This window comes from Bos indicus x Bos taurus, chromosome 6 (genome assembly GCF_003369695.1).
Source record: "Bos indicus x Bos taurus breed Angus x Brahman F1 hybrid chromosome 6, Bos_hybrid_MaternalHap_v2.0, whole genome shotgun sequence".
Lineage (NCBI taxonomy): Eukaryota > Metazoa > Chordata > Mammalia > Artiodactyla > Bovidae > Bos > Bos indicus x Bos taurus.
This window is the reverse complement of record NC_040081.1, coordinates 61,078,985-61,105,684: the sequence shown is the minus strand read 5'-3', so window position 1 is coordinate 61,105,684 and position 26,700 is coordinate 61,078,985. Positions and strand designations below refer to the sequence as shown.

Genomic DNA, 26,700 nt, shown 5'->3' with positions numbered 1-26,700 from the left:
TTCCTCCAAGAAACAACGGTCTTTTAATTTCATGGCTGTAGTCACCATCTGCAGTGATTTGGAGGCCAAAAAAATAAAGTCTATCACTGTTTCCCCATCTATTTGCCATGAAGTGATGGGACCAGATGCCATGATCTTAGTTTTCTGACGTTGAGTTTCAAGCCAACTTTTTGACTCTCCTCTTTCACTTTCATCAAGAGGCTCTCTAGTTCTTCTTCACTTTCTGCCATAAGGGTGGTGTCATCTGCATATCGGAGAAGGCAATGGCACCCCACTCCAGTACTCTTGCCTGGAAAATCCCATGGACGGAGGAGGCTGGTGGACTGCAGTCCCTGGGGTCGAGAAGAGTCGGACACAACTGAGTGACTTCCCTTTCACTTTTCACTTTCATGCATTGGAGAAGGAAATGGCAACCCACTCCAGTGTTCTTGCCTGGAGAATCCCAAGGACGGTGGAGCCTGGTGGGCTGCCATCTACAGGGTCCCACAGAGTCGGACACGACTGAAGCGACTTAGCAGCAGCAGCATCTGCATACCTGAGGTTATAGATATTTCTCCTGGCAATCTTAATACCAGCTTGTGCTTCATCCAGTCCTGCATTTTGCATGATGTACTCTGCATATAAGTTAAATAAGCAGGGTAATAATATACAGCCTTGACATACTCCTTTCCTGATTTGGAATTAGTCTGTTGTTCCATGTCCAGTTGTAACTGCTGGTTCCTGACCTGCATACAGATTTCTAAGGAGGCAGGTCAGGTGGTCTGGTATTCCCGTATCTTTCAGAATTTTCCACAATTTGTTGTGATCCACACAAAGGCTTTGGTGTAGTCAATAAAGCAAAAGTAGATGTTTTTCTGGAACTCTCTTGCTTTTTCCATGATCCAACAGATGTTGGCAATTTGATCTCTGCTTTCTCTGCCTTTTCTAAATCCAGCTTGAACATCTGGAAGTTCATCATTCACGTACTGTTGAAGATTGGCTTGGAGAATTTTAAGCATTACTTTGCTGGCATGTGAGATGAGTGCAATCGTGCAGTACTTTGAGCATTCTTTGGCATTGCCTTTCTTTGGGATTGGAATGAAAACGGACCTTTTCCAGTCCTGTGGCCACTGCTGAGTTTTCCAAATTTGCTGACATATGGAGTGCAGCACTTTCACAGCATCATCTCTGACAGTTTGAAATAGCTCAACTGGAATTCCATCACCTCCACTAGCTTTGTTCATAGTGATACTTCCTAAGGCCCACTTAACTTTGCATTCCAGGATGTCTGGCTCTAGGTGAGTGATCACACCATCGTGATTATCTGGGCCGTGAAGATCTTTTTTGTATAGTTCTTCTGTGTATTCTTGCCACCTCTTCTTAATATCTTCTGCTTCTGTTAGGTCCATACCATTTCTGTCCTTTACTGAGCCCATCTCTGCATGAAATGTTCCCTTGGTATCTCTTAATTTTCTTGAAGAGATCTCTAGTCTTTCCCATTCTATTGTTTCCCTCTATTTTTTTGCATTGATCACTGAGGAAGGCTTTCTTATTGCTCCTTGCTATTCTTTGGAACTCTGCATTCAGATGGGTGTATCTTTCCTTTTCTGCTTTGCCTTTAGCTTCTCTTCTTTTCTCAGCTATTTGGAAAGCCTTCTCAGACAACCATTTTGCCTTCTTCCATTTCTTTTTCTTGGTGATGGTCTTGATCACTGCCTCCTGTACAATGTCATGAACCTCCATCCATAGTTCTTCAGGCACTCTATCTATCAGATCTAATCCCTTGAATCTATTTGTCACTTCCACTGTAAGGGATTTTATTTAGGTCATACCCAAATAGTCTAGTGGTTTTCCCTACTTTCGTCAATTGAAGTCTGAATTTGGCAATAAGGAGTTCATGATCTGAGCCACAGTCAGCTCCCGGTCTTGTTTCTGCTGACTGTATAGAGCTTCTCCATCTTTGGCTGCAAAGACTATAATTAATGATTTAATGGCTTCTAATTAAATCACGTGCACCGTCAGTTGCATCCAACTCTTTGTGACCCCATGGACTACAGCCCATCAGGGTCCTCCGTCCATGGAATTTTCCAGGCAAGAATACTGGAGCAGGTTGTCATTTCCTACTCCAGGGGATCTCCTGATACAGGGATTAAAACTGCATCTCCTGCACTGGCAGGTGGATTCTTTACCACTGAGCCACCTGGGATGTCCCAATTAAAGCAAAATAAGCTTAAAAATAATAAGCTTATATGATTATGATAAGAATAAATACACTTAAGAATGGCCAACTTGTTAAGTATTCTCCAGTCCATACTGTGATGTGCTGTTTCCAATAAGAGTAAAGCCAAAATTAAAAATTAGTTTTAAAAATCCATTATTTTCCTTGCCAGGGACATAAAAGCAGATAGAACGGAAATGTAACATATATTCATTCACCAATTACCCAGCATAAAAAGAATCATCTCACATTTTATTAAGAACAATGGTTTTCAAAGTTTGGTCCAAGGATTACTGGGTTACGGAGATATTTTCAGGGGTGACTCCAAGGTCAAACTATTTTCCTAATTACATAAGATGCTTTTTGCCTTTTGTATTATGCTGACATTTCCTCCAATGGCATAAAAGCAATGGTGGATAAAACTGCTGGGACCTTCATACAACTCAAGACAACTTACACCAAACTATACTGACATTCATTTTGCTTCTTTACTGCCACTCCATTGGTTTTTTTTTTAAGCCAGTTTCACTCTGAAATGTCCTTCATGAAGCAGTAAAAAGTACTAATTTATTAAACTGAAATTGTGAATACAATTTTTAAAAAATGTTTTGTGATAAAATGGGAAATATGTATAAAGCCCTCTAGTGCCACACAGAAGTCTGATGTCACAAGGAAAGGAACCCCCATGACTGCTTGAATTATGAGCTCAATCAGATGCTTTTTATCTGAACACCATTTTTACTTGAAAAAATAACTAACAAACCATGGTTATTAAAATCTGGTTATTTGGTAGGCACCCTCTTGGGAAATAAACAAAATGAGTCTACTTCAAGAAAAACAACTAATAGTATTTTGTTGCTAATAATAAAATGCAAGCTTTCAGGTCAAAATTAGGATGCTGAAAAACTCATATCCACCATGATGAGTCTGACAGTTTCCCAATATTTAGAAATGTATCAACATTTGAATGATGTGCATAAATTCAATGAGCCAGTATTTTCCAAATGACCAATTCATAATGCTAAAGAATTATGCATGGGTTAAAAGATCCCATCAGACAGAGAACAAAGACAGGCTAACAGATTTTAATATAATAATGTATAGGACAGAACTTATTGTACCCAAAGAGAGGTCTGACAGTTGCTCTTGGCTACTGGGAGATAATCTTCAGGCCCTTGGAAATCCTGCCTGATAATTATGTTTTTATCTTTGGCCACATGGTGGCTGCTGTATCTCCAGAAAGGGGTGGAGACTAGAGGTGTCAGCTCTTCCTTAGAGGGGCTGGAGATGAGAGATAGGCTACTCAAGCAGTCAACTACAGAGCCCCGAGAAAACTCCTGGATACCAAAGCTCAGCTGAGCTTCTCTGGTTGGCAGCACTCCATGCAAATTGTCACACATCATTACCATGAATGTAACACTGTCCATGACTCCCCGGGGAGAGGACAGAGAAACTCCAGGTTCAGAACTCTGCTCTATACACCTCTTTCTTTGACTAGCTTTAATCTGTATCCTTTCACTGTAACAAACCATTCAGTGAGTTCTGTGAGTCCTCCTAGTGAATTATCAAACCTGAGGATAGTCTTAGAAACTCCTTGAACTTTGCAACTGGTATCACAAATGAAGATGGTCTCCTGGACTGTGCCCTCTAACTTCAAACACTGTATGAAAAGTTCATTGAATGGTTTCATATTTCGCATCACAACTAAGCTTTAAGAGGTTACCAATTGCCAGGTTTTGATATAATATTAAAAGAGAATATAACAATTTAGCTTTTTAAGTGAATGCTGCTGCTGCTAAGTCACTTCAGTTGTGTCCGACTCTGCGACCCCATAGATGGCAGCCCACCAGGCTCCCCCGTCCCTGGGATTCTCCAGGAAAGAACACTGGAGTGGGTTGCCATTTCCTTCTCCAATGCATGAAAGTGAAAAGTGAAATGGAAGTCGCTCAGTCGTGTCCAACTCTTCGCAACCCCATGGACTGCAGCCTACCAGGCTCCTCCATCCATGGGATTTTCCAGGCAAGAGTACTGGAGTGGGGTGCCATTGCCTTTTCCGTTTTAAGTGAATAAATATTCTTAAATTTCTCAATTGTAATTTATAATTTGCTAAGTATCAATAAATATAACCTACCAAAAAAAGCTCAAGTCCTCAATAATATTTAAGACAGTAGAATCCTAATATCAAAATATGTGACAATTACTCATCCAGAAGTTCTGAAAATCATGCCTGATAGAGCTCATGAACTATAATATTAACATTAACAAAATCATCAAAATTAAAACAAATACATTAACAAAATCATCTTTTTTTGAAGTGCTTTGATCACATACGTAGATTCTAAAAGATAGTAAAATAGTGATAAAAATGTTTCCCTTCAATTTGTCATTCCTCATCAACTTTTAACAATATTAAAGATTGATCAACATCAACTGAAGAAAATTCACTGCCTTCAACAAGCTATAGATGTTAACAATCATTTACAAGTTTTCTTCATTGCAAAGGATTAGAACTCCAATGTCAACAAATGACAATTTCAGAACACAGAGGTATTTTTAAAGGCAGTCTGGTTACGTAATATTTTAGTTAAAAAAACGATAGGTTGTAATGCTATCCAACTGAACAGAAACAAACAGAAAATATAAATTAATGTCAGACAGATTAAAGAAAGATGTATATACTTAAAGTCATTTTCTTTAAACTTTTGAACAGAATCTAAGGTTTCCCCTTTACCTTTCTCTAAAAATATTAGAGACCACTTCTTAAAGACAAACCTCTGACTATTTTAGAAACTAAGCAATCAGTATAGAACAGGGGTTAAAAATACTGAATCTTAAACTAAACAATAAAGGTTCAAATCCCAAGTCCCCTGTTTCCTTGAGTATATTATCTAACTTCTCTAACCTGGTCATTTTGTTGACCGTAACTACTGATACGTTATGAGGTTACTGAAAAGATAAAAGCACACAAGTAATGCAATTAGCAAAGTGCCTGACACACATAAATATTCAAAAAATAGGTGACACTGTTAGCATATTATTATTATGAATATATCTTACTTTCAGTTCCTTCTCAAGTCTATCTACTTCAGCTCCTAAAGTATCAATAATATTTTCTCCATGTTTAAGCATAAAGGTCTCTAGTTCTTCAGGAGTCTTCACTTCTTGAATTTCCTATAAAAGAAAATGATAGGATAAAAACAAAATAAATTCTTAAAAAAAATCATAGTCATACATTGATAATTTCTTCTAAAAATTATAACAAATACCATTGAGTTTTATGAAATATGGAAAACTTTCAAGCCATAAGCAATGGACCATCTATTTCTAAAAAAAAAAAAAATCAATCTCAGAAAAATTGAATACAATGCCCCACAGAGGTAATACTGCAAAATCAGTGAGAAATAAATGGACAAATGAGTAAGTAGTGCTGAGAAAATTATTTTTTAATAAGAAAAAAAGCCTAAATCCCTTAGACTAATAAATAATTCCAAGTGGACTGAAAACCAAATGTACAAAAGTAAACCATAAAATTTTTAGAAGAAAAGAATATTTTATGATAATGGGATACAGAAAGGTTTCTCAATCAAGATAATAAAAAGCATTTCAAATTTGACATAAAATTAAAAACTGCATTAAATCTTCTGTAAAACAACAAAGTGGAATGATAAGTTACAAACTAGGAAGTTATCCACATATACGTAACTGAGGAACGATTAGTACTCAGCGTATTAAAAATAAAACATTTACAAATCTGTCAAAATAAGAGAAAGTAAATGAACAATGAAGTAAGTAGAGGGAATTCCAATGGTCAATAAATTTCTATGCTTATTATCCTTACTACTATCACGGAAATATCAACTAAATCAACAGGATAGTATTTTATATCTATCATAATGACAAAATTTTTTAAACTCTGTCAATACAGTCTACTGAAAATGTAGCAATAGAAACTTTGCTACATTGATGATGGAAGTTAAACTGACATACTTTGGAGAACAATTTGCCAATATCTAAGGAAGCTGAAGATATGTTCAGCCCATTGCTCACATATTTTAAATCGAGCTATATAATAATGCCCTAAATTTCTTGCACATGTGCCCTAAAGTTTTGCACATGCAAACAAGGAAACATGTATAAAAATGCCATCGTAGTGTTGTTTCCAATAGTTTAACACTGAGGCCAATATAATTTCCCATCAAATGGGGACTGGATAAATAAACTGCAGTATGTTCATTTATACAATGAAATACTATATAGCAAGTAAAAGTAAATTAATAGGGTATATATTACCATAAAACACACTGCTAAACAAATTATAGAGATAATCATATTATACCATTTATAACAATTTTCAAACATCTAAAATGTTATTCTATCTTGTGCTAAGAAAAATATCTTGAAAAATATAAAAATCTGAATGGAAATCACAAGTACTAAATTCAAGATAATTGTTAGTTCTTGGAATGGAAAAAAGAGAATGAGATCTAGAAGGAGAAACAAGGACTGTAACTATTTTTGTAATGATTTCTTTTCGTTTTTTACAATCTTAAGCAAATACAGTATGGTAAATGTTAATATTAGACAAAGGCAAGTGGTAACCTCTGCTCTCGGAGAAGGCAATGCACCCCACTCCAGTACTCGTGCCTGGAAAATCCCAAGGATGGAGGAGCCTGGTGGGCTGCAGTCCATGGGGTCACTATCAGAATGACACGACTGAGCGACTTTCCTTTCACTTTTCACTTTCATGCATTGGAGAAGGAAATGGCAACCCGCTCCAGTGTTCTTGCCTGGAGAATCCCAGGGATGGCGAAGCCTGGTGGGCTGCCGTCTATGGGGTTGCACAGAGTCGGACACGACTGAAGCGACTTAGCAGCACCAGCAACCTCTGCTCTATTCATTATACTATCGTCTATAAATTTTCTTTTAAAGTACTCCTAATAAAAAAGCATGGATTCTGGAGTTACAGATATCTAAATGAATATCTGACTCCATATTACGGCTCTGAAATTTAGGCAAGTTATCTAATCTTTCTGTGTCTGAATTTGCCTATATATAAAAATTAAGGGGCTTCCTTTGTGGCTCAGTGGTAAAGAATCTGCCTGCCAAAGCAAGAGATATGGGTTTGATCCTTGGTCCAGGAGGATCCCACATGACATGGAACAACTAGGCCCTTGGGCCGCAACTATTAAGCCTGTGCTTTGGGCTTCCCTGGTGGCTCAGAGGTTAAAGCGTCTGCCTGCAATGCGGAGACCCAGGTTCAATCCCTGGGTTGGGAAAATCACCTGGAGAAGGAAATGGCAACCCTCTCCAGTATTCTTGCCTGGAGAATCCCATGGACGGAGGAGCCTGGTAGGCTACAGTCCACAGGGTCGCAAAGAGTCGGACATGACTGAGCGACTTCACTTCACTTTGGAGCCCAGGAGCTGCAATTACTGAGCCACTTGCTCCAACAGCCAAAGACCACACACCTTAGAGTCCGTGCTCCGTAAGAGAAGCCACCACAATCAGAAGCCCATGCACCACAACTAGAGTAGACCCTGATGCTGCAACAGGAGGAAAGCCCACATAGCAATGAAGACCCACTACACCTAAATTAAATAAATATGAATTATTAAAAATAAATAAAATAAAAATGAAAATATTAATTCTTCACCTCACAGGTTGTTGAGAGTAAATAAAATAACATATATAAAATGTGTGGCACCAACAAGCACTTTAATAATAAATTACCTTTTCTGCTGTCTCCTTTGAAACACTCTTACACTAAGTAAAAAGGTCTTTGTCAAATTTTAGAACCCTAAGAAGCTGAAACTTGAAGTGACTTTAAGACTTACAAAGAAAAGCTTTTATTTTATTTACTCAGGAAGTAACTCTTCAACCCTTGGCTATATTAGAAAAAAAATTAAAAAATACATAAACTTACTTGTAGCATTTGGTCAAAATCTTGTTTTTCCAAATATGATCTCGTAACAACTCGTCCATCGAAATCTACTTCTGCCTTAAATCTCACTTTCCCTAATCCCAGGTCTGTGGCTTTAACATCATGAATTGCCCTGTAATCAATAACAATGCATACAAATTTATACACACACACACACGTTTTAGTGGCAAAAGTCTAGAATTCTTTTTTTTCCACCAGTGATGAAAATGGACTAAGATGGCTTCCAGAGTGCTCACCATTAAGCACCACCTACCATTTTCCAAAAAATTGCTCGTTAAGTTTTTTTTTTTTGTATAATGCCATACAAAGGTGCAAACAATACTATTTTACAGTAATTTTAATATACATTAATTACATAGTTTGTAGATTAAAAAATCAACTCTAAATTGCTTTTTACAATACTGTCATTTTATCTCATAATCTTTTTTTCAATAGCTCCTTTTTCACACAATGCCCAGAAGTACTGTATTAGAATGAGCTTAATAATAACTACCTAACAGGACGGATTATAGAGTTTTGCCAAGAAAACGCACTGGTCATAGCAAACACCCTCTTACAACAACACAAGAGAAGACTCTACACATGGACATCACCAGATGGCCAACACCAAAATCAGATATATTATATTCTTTGCATGCAAAGATGGAGAAGCTCTATACAGTCAGCAAAAGCAAGACAGAGAGCTGACTCTGGATCAGATCATGAACTCCTTATTGTCAAATTCACTTAAATTGAAGAAAGTGGGGGAAACCACTAGACCACTGAGGTATGACGTAAATCAAATCCCTTACGATTATACAATGGAAGTGAGAAATAGATTCAAGGGACTAGATCTGATAGATAGAGTGCCTGATGAACTATGGATGTTATACATAGTTTGTGACGTTATACAGGAGACAGGGATCAAGACCATCACCAAGAAAAAGAAATGCAAAAAAGCAAAATGGCTGTCTGAGGAGTCCTTACAAATAGCTGTGGAAAGAAGAGAAGCGAAAAGGAGAGGAGGAAAGGAACGATATACCTGTTTGAACGAAGAGTTCCAAAGAATAGCAAGGAGAGATAAGAAAGCATTCCTCAGCGATCAATGCAAACAAATAGAGGGAAACAATAGAATGGGAAAGATTAGAGATCTCTTCAAGAAAATTAGAGATACCAAGGGAACATTTCATGCAAACATGGGCTCAATAAAGGACAGAAATTGTAGGGACTTATCAGAAGCAGAAGATAGAGGTGTCAAGAATACATAGAAGAACTGTACAAAAAAGATCTTCATGACCCAGATAATCACGATGGTGTGATCACTGACCTAGAGCCAGACATCCCGGGATGTGAAGTCAAGTGGGCCTTAGAAAGCATCACTACGAACAAAGCTAGTGGAGGTGATGGAGTTCCAGTTGAGCTATTTCAAACTCTGAAAGATGATGCTGTGAAAGTGCCACACTCAATATGTCAGAAAATTTGGAAAACTCAGCAGTGGCCACAGGACTGGAAAAAGGTCCGTTTTCATTCCAATCCCAAAGAAAGGCAGTGCCAAAGAATGCTCAAACTACCGCACAATTGCACTCATCTCACATGCTAGTAAAGTAATGCTCAAAATTCTCCAAGCCGGGCTTCAGCAATACATGAACCATGAACTTCCAGATGTTCAAGCTGGATTTAGAAAAGGCAGAGGAGCCAGAGATCCAATTGCCAACATCCACTGGATCATGGAAAAAGCAAGAGAGTTCCAGAAAACATCTATTTCTGCTTTATTGACTATGCCAAAGCCTTTGACTGTGTGGATCACAATAAACTGTGGAAAATTCTGAAAGAGATGGGAATACCAGACCACCTGACCTGCCTCTTGAGAAACCTGTATGCAGGTCAGGAAGCAACAGTTAGAACTGGACATGGAACAACAGACTGGTTCCAAATAGGAAAAGGAGTAAGCACATCAAGGCTGTATATTGTCACCCTGCTTATTTAACTTATATGCAGAGTACATCATGAGAAAGGCTGGGCTGGAAGAAGCACAAGCTGGAATCAAGACTGCCGGGAGAAATATCAATAACTTCAGATATGCAGATGATATCACCCTTATGGCAGAAAGTGAAGAAGAACTAAAGAGCTTCTTGATGAAAGTGAAAGAGGAGAGTGAAAAAGTTGGCTTAAAGCTCGACATTCAGAAAACTAAGATCAGTCTACGGCCATACCACCCTGAACGCGCCCGATCTCGTCTGATCTCGGAAGCTAAGCAGGGTCGGGCCTGGTTAGTACTTGGATGGGAGAAAACTAAGATCATGGCATCTGGCCCCATTACTTTATGGCAAATAGATGGGCAAACAGTGGCTGACTTTATTTTTCTGGGCTCCAAAATCACCACAGATGGTGACTGCAGCCATGAAATTAAAAGATGCTTACTCCTTGGAAGGAAAGTTATGACCAACCTAGACAGCATATTAAAAAGCAGAGACATTACTTTGCCAACAAAGGTCCGTCTAGTCAAAGCCATGGTTTTTCCAGGAGTCATGTATGGATGTGAGAGTTGGACTATAAAGAAAGCTGAGCACAGTAGAATTGATGCTTTTGAACTGTGGTGTTGGAGAAGACTCTTGAGAGTCCCTTGGACTGCAAGGAGATCCAACCAGTTCATCCTAAAGGAGATCAGTCCTGGGTGTTCATTGGAGGGCCTGATGTTGAAGCTGAAACTCCAATACTTTGGCCACCTGATGCGAAGAGCTGACTCATTTGAAAAGACCCTGATTCTGGGGAAGCCTGTGAGCAGGAGGGGAAGGGGACAACAGAGGATGAGATGGTTGGATGACATCACCGACTCAATGGACATGAGTTTGTGTAAACTCCGGGAGTTGGTGATGGACAGGGAGGCCTGGCATGCTGTGGTTCACGGAGTTGCAGAGAGTCAGACCCGACTGAGAGACTGAACTGAACTGAACAGGATGGATGTGGGAAATAATGAACCAAAATACATAAAATGTTTAATATGGCACCAATTACACAGCAGGCTTTTAATCAATGACATTCGCAAAGTAGATTAAGATGGCATGTTTAATTTATAGATAAAAGAATCCCAGAGGGATATGAGAGACCTAAGGTAATTTATCTAGTCAACAGGAGAGCCAGGCCTCACCCCAGATCTTTCGATATCCAAACCTAGTGGCCTTCCCATTATACCATTCTGCCTTCCAGAAAAGGAAGCAGACGCTCAAGCATAACTGATTTTTATCCTTCCTGCCCTAATCCTAGGCATCAATCTTCCCTGGAACACTACTGATAAATTCCCTTCTTTTTATGGTAATCACTATAATATCTTTTGTTTACAGGATACATAAGAAAACTAAAACCCCTCTGAATTCTAAGGACATTGAGATTTTCTACTGGGAAAACAAGCCTAAATGAGGCACCAAGTACTCTTAAAACATCTGCCTGAGAGATCTTAAGCAAGTTACTATGGAGTCTAAAATTCTTTATCCATATGAATATAGATTTATAGATGAAAATAAGAATTAGTGGCTGAATATTTATAAAGTTATATATGTCCAAATTGAAACAGAACTTGTCCAGATTTGTAAGAGGCTATATAATTTATTCATTTTAGAAAAGTGTATCTAACTCAGTCTTAACAAATTATTTAAAATACTCATGACTTGACTAAAATTAAACAGCAGTTAAAAATATTGATATACTTTCCCCTTATACTCTTAGTTAATTTATATATCTTAACTGCAGATAGAAAACTGTGATAGGCAGTGTTTATCATGGTTCCAGCGATCCTCTCCTCTTGTGTTCAGGCCCTTGTATAACCCTGTCTCTTTCAATGCAGGCTACCCCTGGTGATTTGCTCCTAACCAAAGAATATGGCAAGATGATGAGGTGTCATTTCAAGATCAGGTGACTGATCTGTGACTTTTATCTTGTCCACACTCAATATCTATTGTCTTCTCTATTTGCATACTTTGATTAAGCAAACTGCCATGTTGGAGAGTTCCACATGGCAAGGGAACTAAATTCTGTTGATAATTGTGGGAGTAAGCTTAGAAGCTGATCCTTCCCCAGGAGATGACTGAAGTCTCAGTCAATACCTTAACTGCAATATGTGAGAAACCCTGGAGTGGAGACCCAGGTAAACTGTGCTCAGATTCCTGACCCATAGAAGCTGTGAGGCAATAAATGGTGTATTAAATCACAAAGTTTTGGGGTAATTTGTAACAGACCAATAGAGGTAACTAATACACTGCTTTAAAAACTGTATAAACTTTCTGAAATAACTAACATTTATTTTTCCAACAATTTAATATATAGATCTTCACTATTTCAGTTCAGTTCAGTTCAGTCTCTCAGTCGTCTCTGACTCTTTGTGACCCCATGAACCGCAGCACGCCAGGCCTCCCTGTCCATCACCAACTCCAGGAGTCCACCCAAACCCATGTCCATTGTGTAGATGATGCCATCCAACCATCTCATCCTCTGTCGTCCCCTTCTCTTCCCGCCCTCAATCTTTCCCAGCATCAGGGTCTTTTCAAATGAATCAGCTCTCCACATCAGGTGGCCAAAGTATTGGAGTTTCAGCTTCAACATCAGGCCCTCCAATGAACACCTAGGACTGATCTCCTTTAGGATGGACTGGTTGGATCTCCTTGCAGTCCAAGGAACTCTCAAGAGTCTTCTCCAACACCACAGTTCAAAAGCATCAATTCTTCAGCACTCAGCTTTCTTTTATAGTCCAACTCTCACATCCATACATGACTCCTGGAAAAACCAGGGCTTTGACTAGACGGACCTTTGTTGGCAAAGTAATGTCTCTGTTTTTTAATATGCTGTCTAGGTTGGTCATAACTTTCCTTCCAAGGAGTAAGCGCCTTTTAATTTCATGGCTGCAATCACTATCTGCAGTGATTTTGGAGACCCCAAAAAATAAAGTCTGCCACTGTTTCCCCATCTATTTGCCATGAAGTGATGGGACCAGATGCCATGATCTTAGTTTTCTGAATGTCGAGCTTTAAGCCAACTTTTTCACTCTCTTCTTTCACTTTGATCAAGAGGCTCTTTAGTTCTTCACTTTCTGCCATAAGGATGATATCATCTGCATATCTGAAGTTATTGATATTTCTCCCGGCAATCTTGATTCCAGCTTGTGCTTCTTCCAGGCCAGCCTTTCTCATGATGTACTCTGCATATAAGTTAAATAAGCAGGGTGACAATATACAGCCTTGATGTACTTACTCCTTTTCCTATTTGGAACCAGTCTGTTGTTCCATGTCCAGTTCTAACTGTTGCTTCCTGACCTGCATACAGGTTTCTCAAGAGGCAGGTCAGGTGGTCGGTCTGGTATTCCCATCTCTTTCAGAATTTCCCAGTTTATCGTGATCCACACAGTCAAAGGCTTTGGCATAGTCAATAAAGCAGAAATAGATGTTTTCTGGAACTCTCTTGCTTTTTCCATGATCCAGTGGATGTTGGCAATTGGATCTCTGGCTCCTCTGCCTTTTCTAAATCCAGCTTGAACATCTGGAAGTTCACGGTTCACATATTGCTGAAGCCCGGCTTGGAGAATTTTGAGCATTACTTTACTAGCATGTGAGATGAGTGCAATTGTGCGGTAGTTTGAGCATTCTTTGGCACTGCCTTTCTTTAGGATTGGAATGAAACAGACCTTTTCCAGTCCTGTGGCCACTGCTGAGTTTTCCAAATTTGCTGACATATTGAGTGTAGCACTTTTCAGGAAATTTCAAATTTGTCACCATCTTTCCTTTTACAGTTCTTCCCTAGAGTTTAATTATAAACAACATATACAAATTATAAACACATTATTCCTAACAAATGGGTGCCAAAATACATGAAGTAAAAACTGACAGAAATGAAAGGAGAAATGGGCAATTCAACAACAATAACAGGTGACTTCAATATTCTACTTTCACTAATGGAGAAAACAATGAGGCAAGAGGATCAATAAGGAAACAGAAAACTTGAGCAGTATAAACCAACCAAATCTAATAGACATCTACACAACACTCCTTACAATAGCAGAATAAACATCCTCAAGTACACATGGAACATTATCCAGGATAGATCATGTTAGGCTATAAACTAAAGCTCAGTAAATTCAAAAGGACAGAAATAATAAAAAGAGTGCTTGACAACCATAATGGAATGAAATAAGAATTAATGAAGACATTTGAGAAATTAAACCACACACTACTAACCAACCAATGGTCAAAGAAGAAATCTAAAGTGAAATTAGAAAATACTTTGAAGTAAATGAAAACGAAGACATAACATAATAAAATTTATAGGATGAAGTGAAAGCAGTACTTAGAAGGAAATTTATAACTGTAAAAGCCTATATTAAGAAAAGAAGATGGGTATCAGATAAAAAATGTAACGTATCATCTTAAGACACTGAAACAAGAGCAAACGTAAATCAATACTAAACGTAAACCAAGCAGAAGGACAGATATAATATAGATTAGACCAGGATTCAAGAAATAGAAAAAACTACAGAAAATCAATTAAACCAAAAGCTAGTCCTCTGAAAAGATCAACAAAATTGATAAATCTTTAGCTGGACTGACCAAGGAAAAAAAAAAAAAAAAACCAACACTTAAATTAGCAGAATCAGAAATGAAAGAGGAGACATTACTACCAATCCTAAAGAAATACAAAGGAAAACCACGAACAGCTGTACCAACAAATTAGATAACTTCGAAGTAATGGACAAATTTCTATAAAGACACAAACTGCTGAAACTGACACAAGATGAAACAGACAATCCGAATAAATGTGTAAAAAGAGATAGAGCAAGTAATCAAAAACTAACCAAGCAGAAAGCCCATCCCCAGATGGCATCACTGCTGAATTGCACCAAACATTTAAAGAAGAAATTATAACAAGTTTTTTTACAAACTCATTAAAAAATTAGAAGAGGAGGAGAGGAAACACTTCCCAACTCATTTTATAAAGTCAATACTACCATGATACTAAAAGTAGAAAAAGAAATCACAAAAGAAATCACAAGAAAAGGATATTAACATGGAGAATCTCACATGAAGTCACTAAGCCTAGTATTGATTCTAAAAATGCTCAACTTCTAATCTTGATCTAGCAGGTAAGTACTTTTTAAGAATAAACATGTAGGGCTTAGAATATAAATATAGTAATCACATACTCATTTGTTTTAGTGATGTAGATACAGAGGTCATTCTTAAAAGACTGAACTTAAAGATTTTAATTATAACACAAGAAAAACACATTCTTAGAGTTAAATATGTGTGTGTGTGTGTGTGTGTGTAGATTAGTAGAAAATTAGAATTTTAAAGGATTGTTCCTTTCCCTTCACTCTGAAACTACACTACTGCTTAAGTTCACTAAGTTCTATTAGAACACTTTATCTCTTCTGATTATCTATTAAATCTTCAACTCTTTATCATTTAATGATAAAGATTATAAGGAAAAACATTTAAAATAAGCTAAAATAAGATGTTTATACTAAAAAAAGTATAAATTATATTCAATTTGGTAGTCATATCCCAATGAATAAAAATCTTTTAGGTTCAATATATTCAATTTGTGGGGACTTCGCTGGTGGTCCAGCAGCTAAGACTCCAAGCTCCCAATGCAGGGGTCCCAGGTTCAGTTCTGGTCTGGGAACTAGACCTGACATGCTGTAACTAAGACCCAGTGTAGTCATATAAATTTTTAAAAATACATATTCAATTTGTAATTATAAATATAAGGCAAATATAAATACGAAGATTTCATATAAGTGGTTCCACATTGAAGAGGCAAATACTTAGCAAACTTCTGTTCCCATTATATGATCTAACTGTTCCTTATTTTTAGAAAAATTAAAGATATAAAAAATTTAAAAGGAAATTCAGGGAGTTTGCTAAATGCTTTCACTTGCTTTCTTGTAAGGTTGCAATGCTGCAAAGTAATAGATTAAAAAGTTCTGAAGGGTAGGGATTCAAAACCTCTTTTGGAAGAACTTATAAAACAAGCATTTCTATTTCTCTAAACTTTAACAGCATCACTGGAATAAGCTGACCTTACTGACGGATCGTTCTCCAGGAGCTCAGTAAGCCGTTGTACTTGCTCTGGCTGGATGGATCGCCCTAAGAGTGCTTCCGTGTTAGTGTAGATGAGGAATGCTGAGACCACGCCTAATAGGGTGCCCACACCCAAAGAACCGAGGCTGTCATACAGTGGGTTGCCTAAATAAAAGCACATAAGAAGTCAGTAAATTAACATGTTCTATTTCAATGAGCTTTAGGGAGCAAAGAACCTGAATTAGTAAATCAAGGGACCTGAAATTCATTCCTAATTCCTTTAATGACTTTCTCCTAATAGTTTTACTATTCTACAAAATAAGAATGCTACAACTTGCTGCATATTACATAAAGAGTATTATGCAGTTTAATTACTTATGATCCATTACTTGCACGTGGTTACATGGGTTAGGGTTCAGAGCATTTTCAAATTAGAGACATGATATATATACGAAAGTAATAAGAGTCCATTTCTTTTTTGATATGTCGGTAGCACTTTTCCTAGTTGACAAAATAATTGTAGGATCAACAGCTAAAAAAAATTTTTGTGTTTTGTCTTATAAAGATTCTGTGAAAGATTTAAGCCATATAAAAAAATACATATGAGACACTTTTATCTCTTTCAACCAAGAATGATAACATAGGTAGTAACATTCTTAGATACACAAAAAGAAAGCAGAAAGCAAATGGAAGTTCATTTGCATCTAACGGCTACCTTAAAGCAGTGGTTCTCAAAATGCAGTCCTATGACCGGCAGCAGCCGCAGCATCACTGGATAACGTGGCAGTGATGCAAATTCTCAGGTCTCGCTCAAGACCTTCCAAACCAGAAATCTGCAGCAGGGGCCTAGCATTCTATGCCTTCCCAATCCCTCCAGATGATTCTGATTGTAAAGTTTGCCTTAGGCTGTTAGGGCTTTATTCTCTTCCAGAACCTGTAAGAGTTGACTTATTACCTATGAATGTATCAATAAATATTATACTTTAAATCTTTAAAATAAATTTTACACACAAGGTTTTTATAATTAAGCATTTATTCCATAGATCAAATGTCAGTATTAAATTTAACTACCTTAATGCTTGATAAAATATGCATGTTTTACTAAAAAAAAAAATCTCAATTTACATTAGTTTTATTAACATATGGTCAAAATATAACACTAAAAAGGGATGACTTATTTTGTACTACTAAAGTATACAAATATGATCCATTTGTAAAACATAATCCATTAGGAAGTTTGTAATTATAGAGTTTCAAATCAAATACTGTTCTTCTTTAGAAATCTAAACTTAATTATTTTTATTTTCAAATATACATTTTTAATAACTGAATGACAATAAAAATGAACAGAATTATTAGCTGGAAAATATTTTATTTCCTGGCATGTCATTTAATGTAAATGACTTAAGTAATTAAATAAAAATTAAGGTGAAACTTTAATAATACATACTTGGTAGAAAGAGATCTTTATCTTGATTTTTTTTCAACCTTGTTTTTTTTTAATTTATTTTTAACTGGAGGAAAATTGCTTTACAATGTTGTATTGGTTTCTGCCATACAATAACATGAATTAGCCGTAAGTGTAAATATGCCCTCCCTCATGAACCTCCCTCCCACCTCTGATCCCATCCTACCCCTCTATTAAAAGTTGACCTATTCATCAAGTCATACTTTCCTTAAGCCTTACATTTTGCTAAGAAATTATTTATGTCTGCTGCTGCTGCTGGTGCAGAGTCGCTTCAGTCGTGTCCGACTCTGTGGGACCCCAGAGACGGCAGCCCACCAGGCTCCCCCGTCCCTGGGATTCTCCAGGCAAGAACACTGGAGTGGGTTGCCATTTCCTTCTCCAGTGCATGAAAGTGAAAAGTGAAAGTGAAGTTGCTCAGTTGTGTCCGACTCAGAGACCCCATGGACTACAGCCTACCAGGCTCCTCTGTCCATGGGATTTTCCAGGCAAGAGTACTGGAGTGGGTCACCATTGCCTTCTCCGTATTTATGTCTACAAAGTGTCTAAAATGGTAAGGTCAACTAGAAAAACAATCAAAACATTTAGGAATATTTTGGATCACAGTGAAAATCAGAAAATGATGGTTTAGTCTCAATATGCACATTCAAAATGAGAAAAATCTATTCATACTTCAGACTATGTTAATACTGCAGAACGGTGGAAGCTCATTACCTAAAATTATTTTAAATATGCTAGGACAAACAGGAAAGAATGGAAATACCATTCCAAGAGAATTCCAACCTCAGAAATTTAGTTTCTTCATAATAATTGGTTCATTTATTTTAGAAAATAAAAATAAAATGGTTTATCTGTCTTATTCACCTGTGCTGCACTGGCCTTCAAAACATTTAACTAGCTGCCAGAATAAGGATGGAAGCAACTAAAGAATCAAGGAAACAGGAAAGCAAAAGCAGTTATTATTGGCACTAACAGTGGAGAAAGACAAATGAATGAGCCACAATGTATATTTATTTTAAACTTTAGAGTTTATTAAAGTTCTCTGTCGTATATTATCTCAAACCTGTAAGGTCACTAGGACAAGTATCACCAATATCTACACATAAAGAACTTAAAAGCTCTGAATAGTTGTGTAATTTACTAAGTCACAGCTAGAAACATTTAGAGCATTATAGAAATGCTCTATTAGCAGCTTTCTTTATTTCTAAGAGAAATTTCTAACTCAGAAATCTGAATACTTTTACTATCTTGTCTTATACAAACAATTAGTATGAAATTCACATTTAACAATCTATTGATTTAAACTTTTTCAATGATATAAAGGAAAATTCCCACATATTAAAGGATTATTTAAGTAGTACAAATAAATCACCCATAATCCGAGAAATATTTACCTGTTATGGAGGTAAGGCCCATACAAGTGGCTGCTATTGTCACTCCCAACACAGCTGCAGTATCCTCCAGTAATATAACATTTGTACTAGGATCACGACTTTCCATTACTTAGTCATTGGGGTAGAGACAAGAAAAGAAAATTTTGAAATCTTAATTTGATGTTTTCAGGTAACATAAAATGTCCATTAATTTAACTTAATTTAATTTGAATTAAAAGGGAGTTCCCTAGTGGCCTAGTGGTTAGGATTACAGGTTTTCACTGCTATGGCCCAGGTTAAATCCCTTGCTGGGGAACTTAAATCCCATAAGTTGTGCCCAATGGCCATTAAAAAAATTTTTTTTAATGTATGCCATCCTGACTTTTAAAACTGTTCAATATAAATATAGTTACTTGATTTAAATGTTAACAATAACTGATATGTAAAGTCAAATTACTTTCTCAAGTTACATAAGCATACACAGAAATATCCAAATATAAAGCACTCCTATTCAAATTACACTACATTTTTCTTTTTAAAAGAGCTAATATATAACAGCCATAGGGAAGACACTGAGATATATTTTGTACACATCTATGTGGAACAAAGCAACAGTACTCGGTGATTTTAGGCAAATAACGATGATGATATAATACACCTACATTTCTAAAATACATACCATACTTGTAAAATGACATTCCTTTGGCCCGAGCACTCCTACGAAGCTCATTTACAGCAACAAGAAGTGTTGCTGAAAGAAAAGCACTCATATCAGATGGAAGAAACTTCATGCCTCCAAACTTTAAAGATGGCATCTCAAAAGATAAATAAATAGGCACAATGCTTTAATGCTAAGAGCTGTCAATAGGAAAAGTTCTATATTAAACTAGCCATTATCAAGAACCCCAGTTAATCATTATAATAAAATGAATCCCATATTTTTAGCTACCATAATTTAAATATCATTACCATCACAACAGCCTTAATTTATTAGAAAACGATTAGTTGTCAGGTACCACACTAAGCACAATCATTTTTGAGACTCCCAACCTTTTGAGGCAGGTGGTATTATCAACATTTTACAAGACTGTCAAAGATGAAGTGATAATGCATAGAAAACGACAATGTTTCAAAAGTAAACATACTATAAGTAGAGCAGCAGATAAGGCAGTTTCATGCATGGTACTAGCACTTCTCTGTCATATTACTTCTATAGCTGAAACTTTCAAAAACTTAAAAATACTTGTTCTGCAAAAAGGGACAGCCTTCCCAGGTTAACATTACTAAAGCCTGATTCTTAAAAACTCGCTATACAGTTATGTATTTATACTCCATTTAAAATGTTCTGAGCTTAAAAATACTTGTTCTGCAAAAAGGGACAGTCTTCCCAGGTTAACATTACTAAAGCCTGATTCTTAAAAACTCACTATATAGTTATGTATTTATACTCCATTTCAAATGCTCTGATACTTAAGAACAAGAACAAAAAAAGCTTTTCCAAATTTGGCCTCATCCATTACAGGAATCAACATAGTACATTATACAAAGAATTTCCTCCCTCAAAGGAGACAAAACTTTATTCTTATTTCTACAGTTTTCTTTAACCAAGAGAACTTATTATTAATAGCAAACTACAAAAATGGAGTATAGATTATTAAGAATAACAAAATTCTGGGATAGTACGTACCTCCTTCAGATACTAATGATCCCGCTAAAATACAGTATGCCTAGGAAATAAATATTAAAATAAAGCATAAGTTAATATTTCACTAAAGAATTATAAAAGTCCATGCATAAGCTTAATGGAAGGAAACATCAATTCAATCCTAATCAGATAAGGATTTTGATGGGAAATAGTTCAAGTGAGGACAATGAGACACATGGTGTCTTCATAAGAAGAAACAAGAGTTAAAATTTCATGACCATCTCATTTTTTAATACCTGGAAGAGTAATATATACACACACAGTAGAATGTTATACCATGACCTAAGTTAATTCATGATATAAAAGAATTATTACTTAACTGGTAAAAAAAGTTTTTGAACTTCAAAATGAACACAAACATTTGAAATCTAGGGTTGTGGATACAGTATGATCCACAACCATACCCAGTTATATCTTAATTTTCTTTGGACGCCCAGTACCAAGAGAATTCTTTCTCGGTCCTGATTCAGATGGATCAGCAGTTATACACAGTAATCAATTTGGGGGAGGAAGACAATACCATTTTCCTTACAAGCCCAGACACTCTTGAATTAGATAAAAATATCAAGAGGTATCACTAAGAACAAAGCTAGTGGAGGTGATGGAATTCCCAGTTGAGCTATTTCAAATCCTAAAAGATGATGCTGTGAAAGTGCTGCACTCAATACGTCAACAAATTTGAACTCAGCAGTGGCCACAGGACTGGAAAAGGTCAGTTTTCATTCCAATCCCAAAGAAAGGCAATGCAAAGAATGCTCAAACTACCACACAATTGCACTCATCTCATATGCTAGTAAAGTAATGCTCAAAATTCCCCAAGCCAGGCTTCAGCAATATGTGAACCGTGAACTTCCAAATATTCAAGCTGATTTTAGAAATGGCAGAGGAACCAGAGATCCAATTGCCAACATCTGCTGGATCATCAAAAAAGCAAGAGAGTTCCAGAAAAACATCTATTTCTGCTTTATTGACTATGCCAAAGCCTTTGACTGTGTGGATCACAATAAACTGTGGAAAATTCTGAAAGAGATGGGACTACCACTCTACCTGACCTGCTTCATTAGAAATCTGTATGCAGGTCAGGAAGCAACAGTTAGAACTGGACATGGAACAGTGGACTGGTTCCAAATTGGGAAAGGAGTACATCAAGGCTGTATATTATTACCCTGCTTATTTAACTTATGTGCAGAGTACATCATGCAAAATGCAGGACTGGATGAAGCACAAGCTGGTATCAAGATTGACAGGAGAAATATCTATAACCTCAGATATGCAGATGACACTACCCTTATGGCAGAAAGTGAAGAAGAACTAAAGAGCCTCTTGATCAAAGTGCAAGAGGAGAGTCAAAAAGTTGGCTTGAAACTCAACATTCAGAAAACTAAGATCATGGCATCTGGTCCCATCACTTCATGGCAAACAGATGGGAGAACAATGGAAACAGTGACAGACTTTATTTTTGGGGGCTCCAAAATCACTGCAGATGGTGACTGCAGCGATGAAATTAAAAGACGATTACTCCTTGGAAGGAAAGTTATGGCCAACCTAGATAATATATTAAAAAGAAGAGACATTACTTTTCTAACAAAGGTCTGTCTAGTCAAAGCCATGTTTTTTCCAGGAGGCATGTATGGATGTAAGAGTTGGGACTATAAAAGAAAGCTGAGCGCCGAACAATTGATGCTTTTGAACTGTGGTGTTGGAGAAGACTGTTGAGAATCCCTTGGACTGCAAGGAGATCCAACCAGTCCATCCTAAAGGAGATCAGTCCTAGGTGTTCATTGGAGGGCCTGATGTTGAAGCTGAAACTCCAATACTTTGGCCACCTGATGTGGAGAGCTGATTCATTTGAAAAGACCCTGATGCTGGGAAAGATTGAGGGCAGGAGGAGAAGGGGACAACAGATGATGAGATGGTTGGATGGCATCACCGACTCAATGGACATGAGTTTGGGTAAACTCTGGGAGTTGGTGATGGACAGGGAGGCCTGGCGTGCTGCAGTTCATGGGGTCACAAAGAGTCAGACATGACTGAGCGACTGAACTGAACTATCAAGAACACATTTGTGCTTTAGTCCAAGACATACAGAAAGAAATAACAGATTTTAAAAAAGTTTTATATGAAATTCAAATGATAAATTTTATATGAAATTTAAAAATTCAAATATAGAATTTTTGGAACCCCAGCCTTCCCTGAAATAGAGGTTTAAAAAATTTGAACCCACTTCAACTTTCTCCTCATCCTGTTAAGGAAAGTTAACATTTCCCAAAGCTACGTGATTTGCTTGAGTATATGGAAAGGTTATTGAAATAAGAACTAGAATACAGGTTTTCCTATCTCAATTTTAGGCTCCTTCCACTGAATCTTACTGGCAACATCAGCAGAAATAGTCTGGAACTACACCATGAGATACAAAAGCTGACAGGGGTGCCACATGACCACTTTGCACTTCTCAAGGGAGCTATGGTCACAGCTGCCAAGCAGGGTAATCTCCAAGAAGTTCCCATGAGAAGAAAAAAGACAGCTTTAGGTACCTATGAAGGCCAGCGGATACCAGTGCAAGGTGATGCTGGTACCCGCTGCTGCTGCTAAGTCACTTCAGTCATGTCCGACTCTGAGTGACCCCATAGATGGCAGCCCACCAGGCTCCCCCATCCCTGGGATTCTCCAGGCAAGAACACTGGAGTGGGTTGCCATTTCCTTCTCCAATGCATGAAAGTGAAAAGTGAAAGTGAAGTCGCTCAGTTGTGTCTGACCCTCAGCGACCCCATGGACTGCAGCCTTCCATGCTCCTCCGTCCATGGGATTTTCCAGGCAAGAGTACTGGAGTGGGGTGCCACTGCCTTCTCCCACTGGTACCCACAGAGCAGTACTTTTCTGCTCCCTATCTCTACCTTCAGTGCCGCCAGAGGCAGCCTAGGGAGCAGGAGAGAAGAGTACAGGCCCTGAGGTGAAAAAACACAGAAGGGAACCACACTCCCATTCTCCCAATGTAGGCTTCCGACCAGAATGTGGGAAAAGAAGATGCTTTAAGAAAAATTCTAATATATGACTGTTACAAGGGAATGGATATTTTAACTACTGACAGATTATTCTTAGTACTAAAACTGAACAGAGGTCTTCTGGCCTTTCTGCTTTTAGTAACAGCAGAAATTAATAGAACTGTCCAAAATTTTAGCCAAGGATGCAGTGCTTAACAACTGTACCTAAAGAGATACTCTTGCTCAACATCATTGAATCACATGGATCTAGAGGTCAGGTTCAGTCACATCCTAAAAAACACATACAGGTGTTTTTATGTGTAATATAATCCTATATTACCGTCAAGAAGGTATATTTAGTCCCAATCATTAACATTAATATAACAAAGGTATTCTACTGTACTTAATTGTTATTTCATATTACTTTAAAACTGAGGAGGGAAGGAAGGAGAAAATTACCCATAGAAGAGATTCTATTGGTTGAGGATTGAGCAATCCCATGATTCCATGGTACCAAGATAATCCTGCACCCATCATGAAAATACCAACACCACTAATCAGTGAAGCAATATAGCGCATATTTGAAAATCCATACCTGAAAAATTAAAAACAGTTTACAAGAAATACAAATTATTTCCTCCCAAAATATGTTTAATAGTTCAATGAAGAAAAACCTCTTACAATATCAAGATGTTATGATTTTATAGTTAAGTAAAAAGTAAGTGCCAAACTCAAATCTAATCAGAAAATAACATATAAAGTGGTAAAAACTGCAAGATCTTTGAAACTATATAAAAATAAAGTGAATATGATTTAATTCAGGTTTTTGCTAATCCCTCTTTCTTATAATTTGCTTTGATTTACTACAGCGACTTTACTCTTAAATACCACAAACACAGATAAAATTTATTTTTTTAATGTATTCAAATGTTTAATGAAGAGTGTAACATTTCAGTTTCCTTGTAATGAAGTTTCTAATTAAATACTGTCTTACATAATTTATATTACCTATAATTTGATGCTAGATACTTTTTGTGGATTCTGTAGAATTTAACACACAGTGACTGACTACGATTATTAAAAGACTAAGAGCTTCAGTTTTCTGGGTGTTTTGATAATTTTTTTGTTAAATTGCAATTATATTTTAACAGTGTTTGGTCAACATGTGCATTACTTTATATTACTGTATGTACCGATAAAATAATGAGTAATAAATTTAAAAATATGAGATAGTGTAAGAGGGAAAGAATCACGCATTGATACAAAAGTTTCTGGGAAATTTACCCCCAAATTCAAACATGGTACCCCTAGAGTAGATGCAACTTTAAATAAGAGTTCTTAATTTAAAAGGGCTTCCCAGGCGGTGCAGTGGTAAAGGATCTGCCTGTCAATACAGGAGATGCAAGAGACACAGATTCAATTCCTGGGTTGGGGAGATCCTCTAGAGTAGGATATGGTAACCCACTCCAGTACTCTTGCTTGGAATCTTAATTAAAATTGTTTTAATTCCTTTTGCAAATATGTAAGCTTACCATAGGAAATTATCAGTTTATAGATGTGACAGTCTTCTATAAGCTTGATTTAGAAAAATTAACATTCTTCTCAAGTTTTTCCCACATAGATAGACTATATATATTTAAGATAATTTAAGATCTAAAGTAAATAGCATTACTTTCATTTTATGTGTTTTCAAGGAACGTGTATATTCTTACTGAAATTTTTAATTATGTAGATCTGCACTATCCAATATGTCACTAGCTACATAAGACTATTTAAATGTAAATTAAGTAAAACTAAATAAAATTTTAACATAATTCTTCAATTGCACCTGCCACATTTCCAGTGCTCAACAGCCACATGTAGCTAGTGACTAGCATATTGAATAGATATACATAAATAGTCCTATTATTATAGAAAATTCTATCAGGCAGCACTAACGCAGACTGTTGAAAATATCTTATGAAAGCTACACACCTAAAAAATTTCAATTTCACCCTGTTTTAAAATTTTTGGTATATAAAGGCTTCCTGACAGTTACAGGATATTCAAAATATGCTATTATTTATAAGAAAACAGGAGTGCCTGGATTTCAAGATATATAAAGCACAGAAGCAGACTCCTATACAGAAATAAAAGTGTACTTCTTTTGCCTTAAGGCAAATTTGATTGCTCAAATTCTATTACTGAAGCTTGTTGAAAAAAGAAAAAAATACATGTAGAATCCAAAAATTTTACCTGGTTATATTAGTAGAAGCAGTAGCAAGTCTTTGTATCAAATAACTAATATAATTCAAAACAATATGTGCTAAAGAGCACATTTCTTTTAAAAATAAGTCATTTTGAAACATTAACAATATTATCTCCAAATGACAAAAAGGGGATTAAAATACATTAAGCATGAATTTAATAGAAAATTATCACTAAAATTTAAGAGTGGCCTATTAGTCCAAATGTGAAATATATGTATTTCCTTTGACCAAATAAAACAACTCCAAGATCAAAATATGTGCTTTGTTATTAATTATCAAATACAAAGAGGACAAGATTTTTATGTTGTATTACAAAGAATAAAAATAATTTGAACTCCATTTTCATATTAGATCTTGACTTTACTTTGACAAAGGAGTTGAATCCTGCATTTTAGATACTACAGCAGAAGAAAGGACCAACTCTTTAACACAAAGCTGCAGGTATATAAAACTTCAGGACATATCGGTAATTCAACGACTTCCTGCCAAAACAAATGAAAACATAATAAAGACAGAGTCCTTACGGATGAGTAGGATCTGGTGTCTGAACAGACTTACTGATGCCCAATGCTAGTAAGGCCTATGGAAGAAAAAAAGTAAATAACCATTAGCAAGACAGGGAGTACAATGAGGTAAAGCCAATCTAGAGGGCACAACCTGACAACAGCAAAGAAACACTTAACACATGTATGTCCAACAACCCAGCAGTTCTGTTCTCTAGTACTTACCATCGAGACATAAAGATGA

At 36.6% G+C, this 26,700-nt stretch overlaps 1 protein-coding gene across 1 annotated transcript in view; it reads right to left on the bottom strand.

Moving 5' to 3' along the window:
• Positions 1 to 26,700, bottom strand: part of SLC30A9 (solute carrier family 30 member 9) — an 88,510-nt gene that overhangs the window by 5,818 nt on the left and 55,992 nt on the right. The window contains exons 10-17 of the mRNA XM_027544386.1: positions 26,478 to 26,533; positions 24,164 to 24,299; positions 20,706 to 20,745; positions 19,698 to 19,769; positions 19,040 to 19,147; positions 16,180 to 16,345; positions 8,121 to 8,250; positions 5,255 to 5,368 (exon numbers count right to left, since the gene is read on the bottom strand). Of these exons, the coding sequence (XP_027400187.1) occupies positions 5,255 to 5,368; positions 8,121 to 8,250; positions 16,180 to 16,345; positions 19,040 to 19,147; positions 19,698 to 19,769; positions 20,706 to 20,745; positions 24,164 to 24,299; positions 26,478 to 26,533 (822 nt within the window). The remainder of the gene's footprint in view (positions 1 to 5,254; positions 5,369 to 8,120; positions 8,251 to 16,179; positions 16,346 to 19,039; positions 19,148 to 19,697; positions 19,770 to 20,705; positions 20,746 to 24,163; positions 24,300 to 26,477; positions 26,534 to 26,700) is intronic.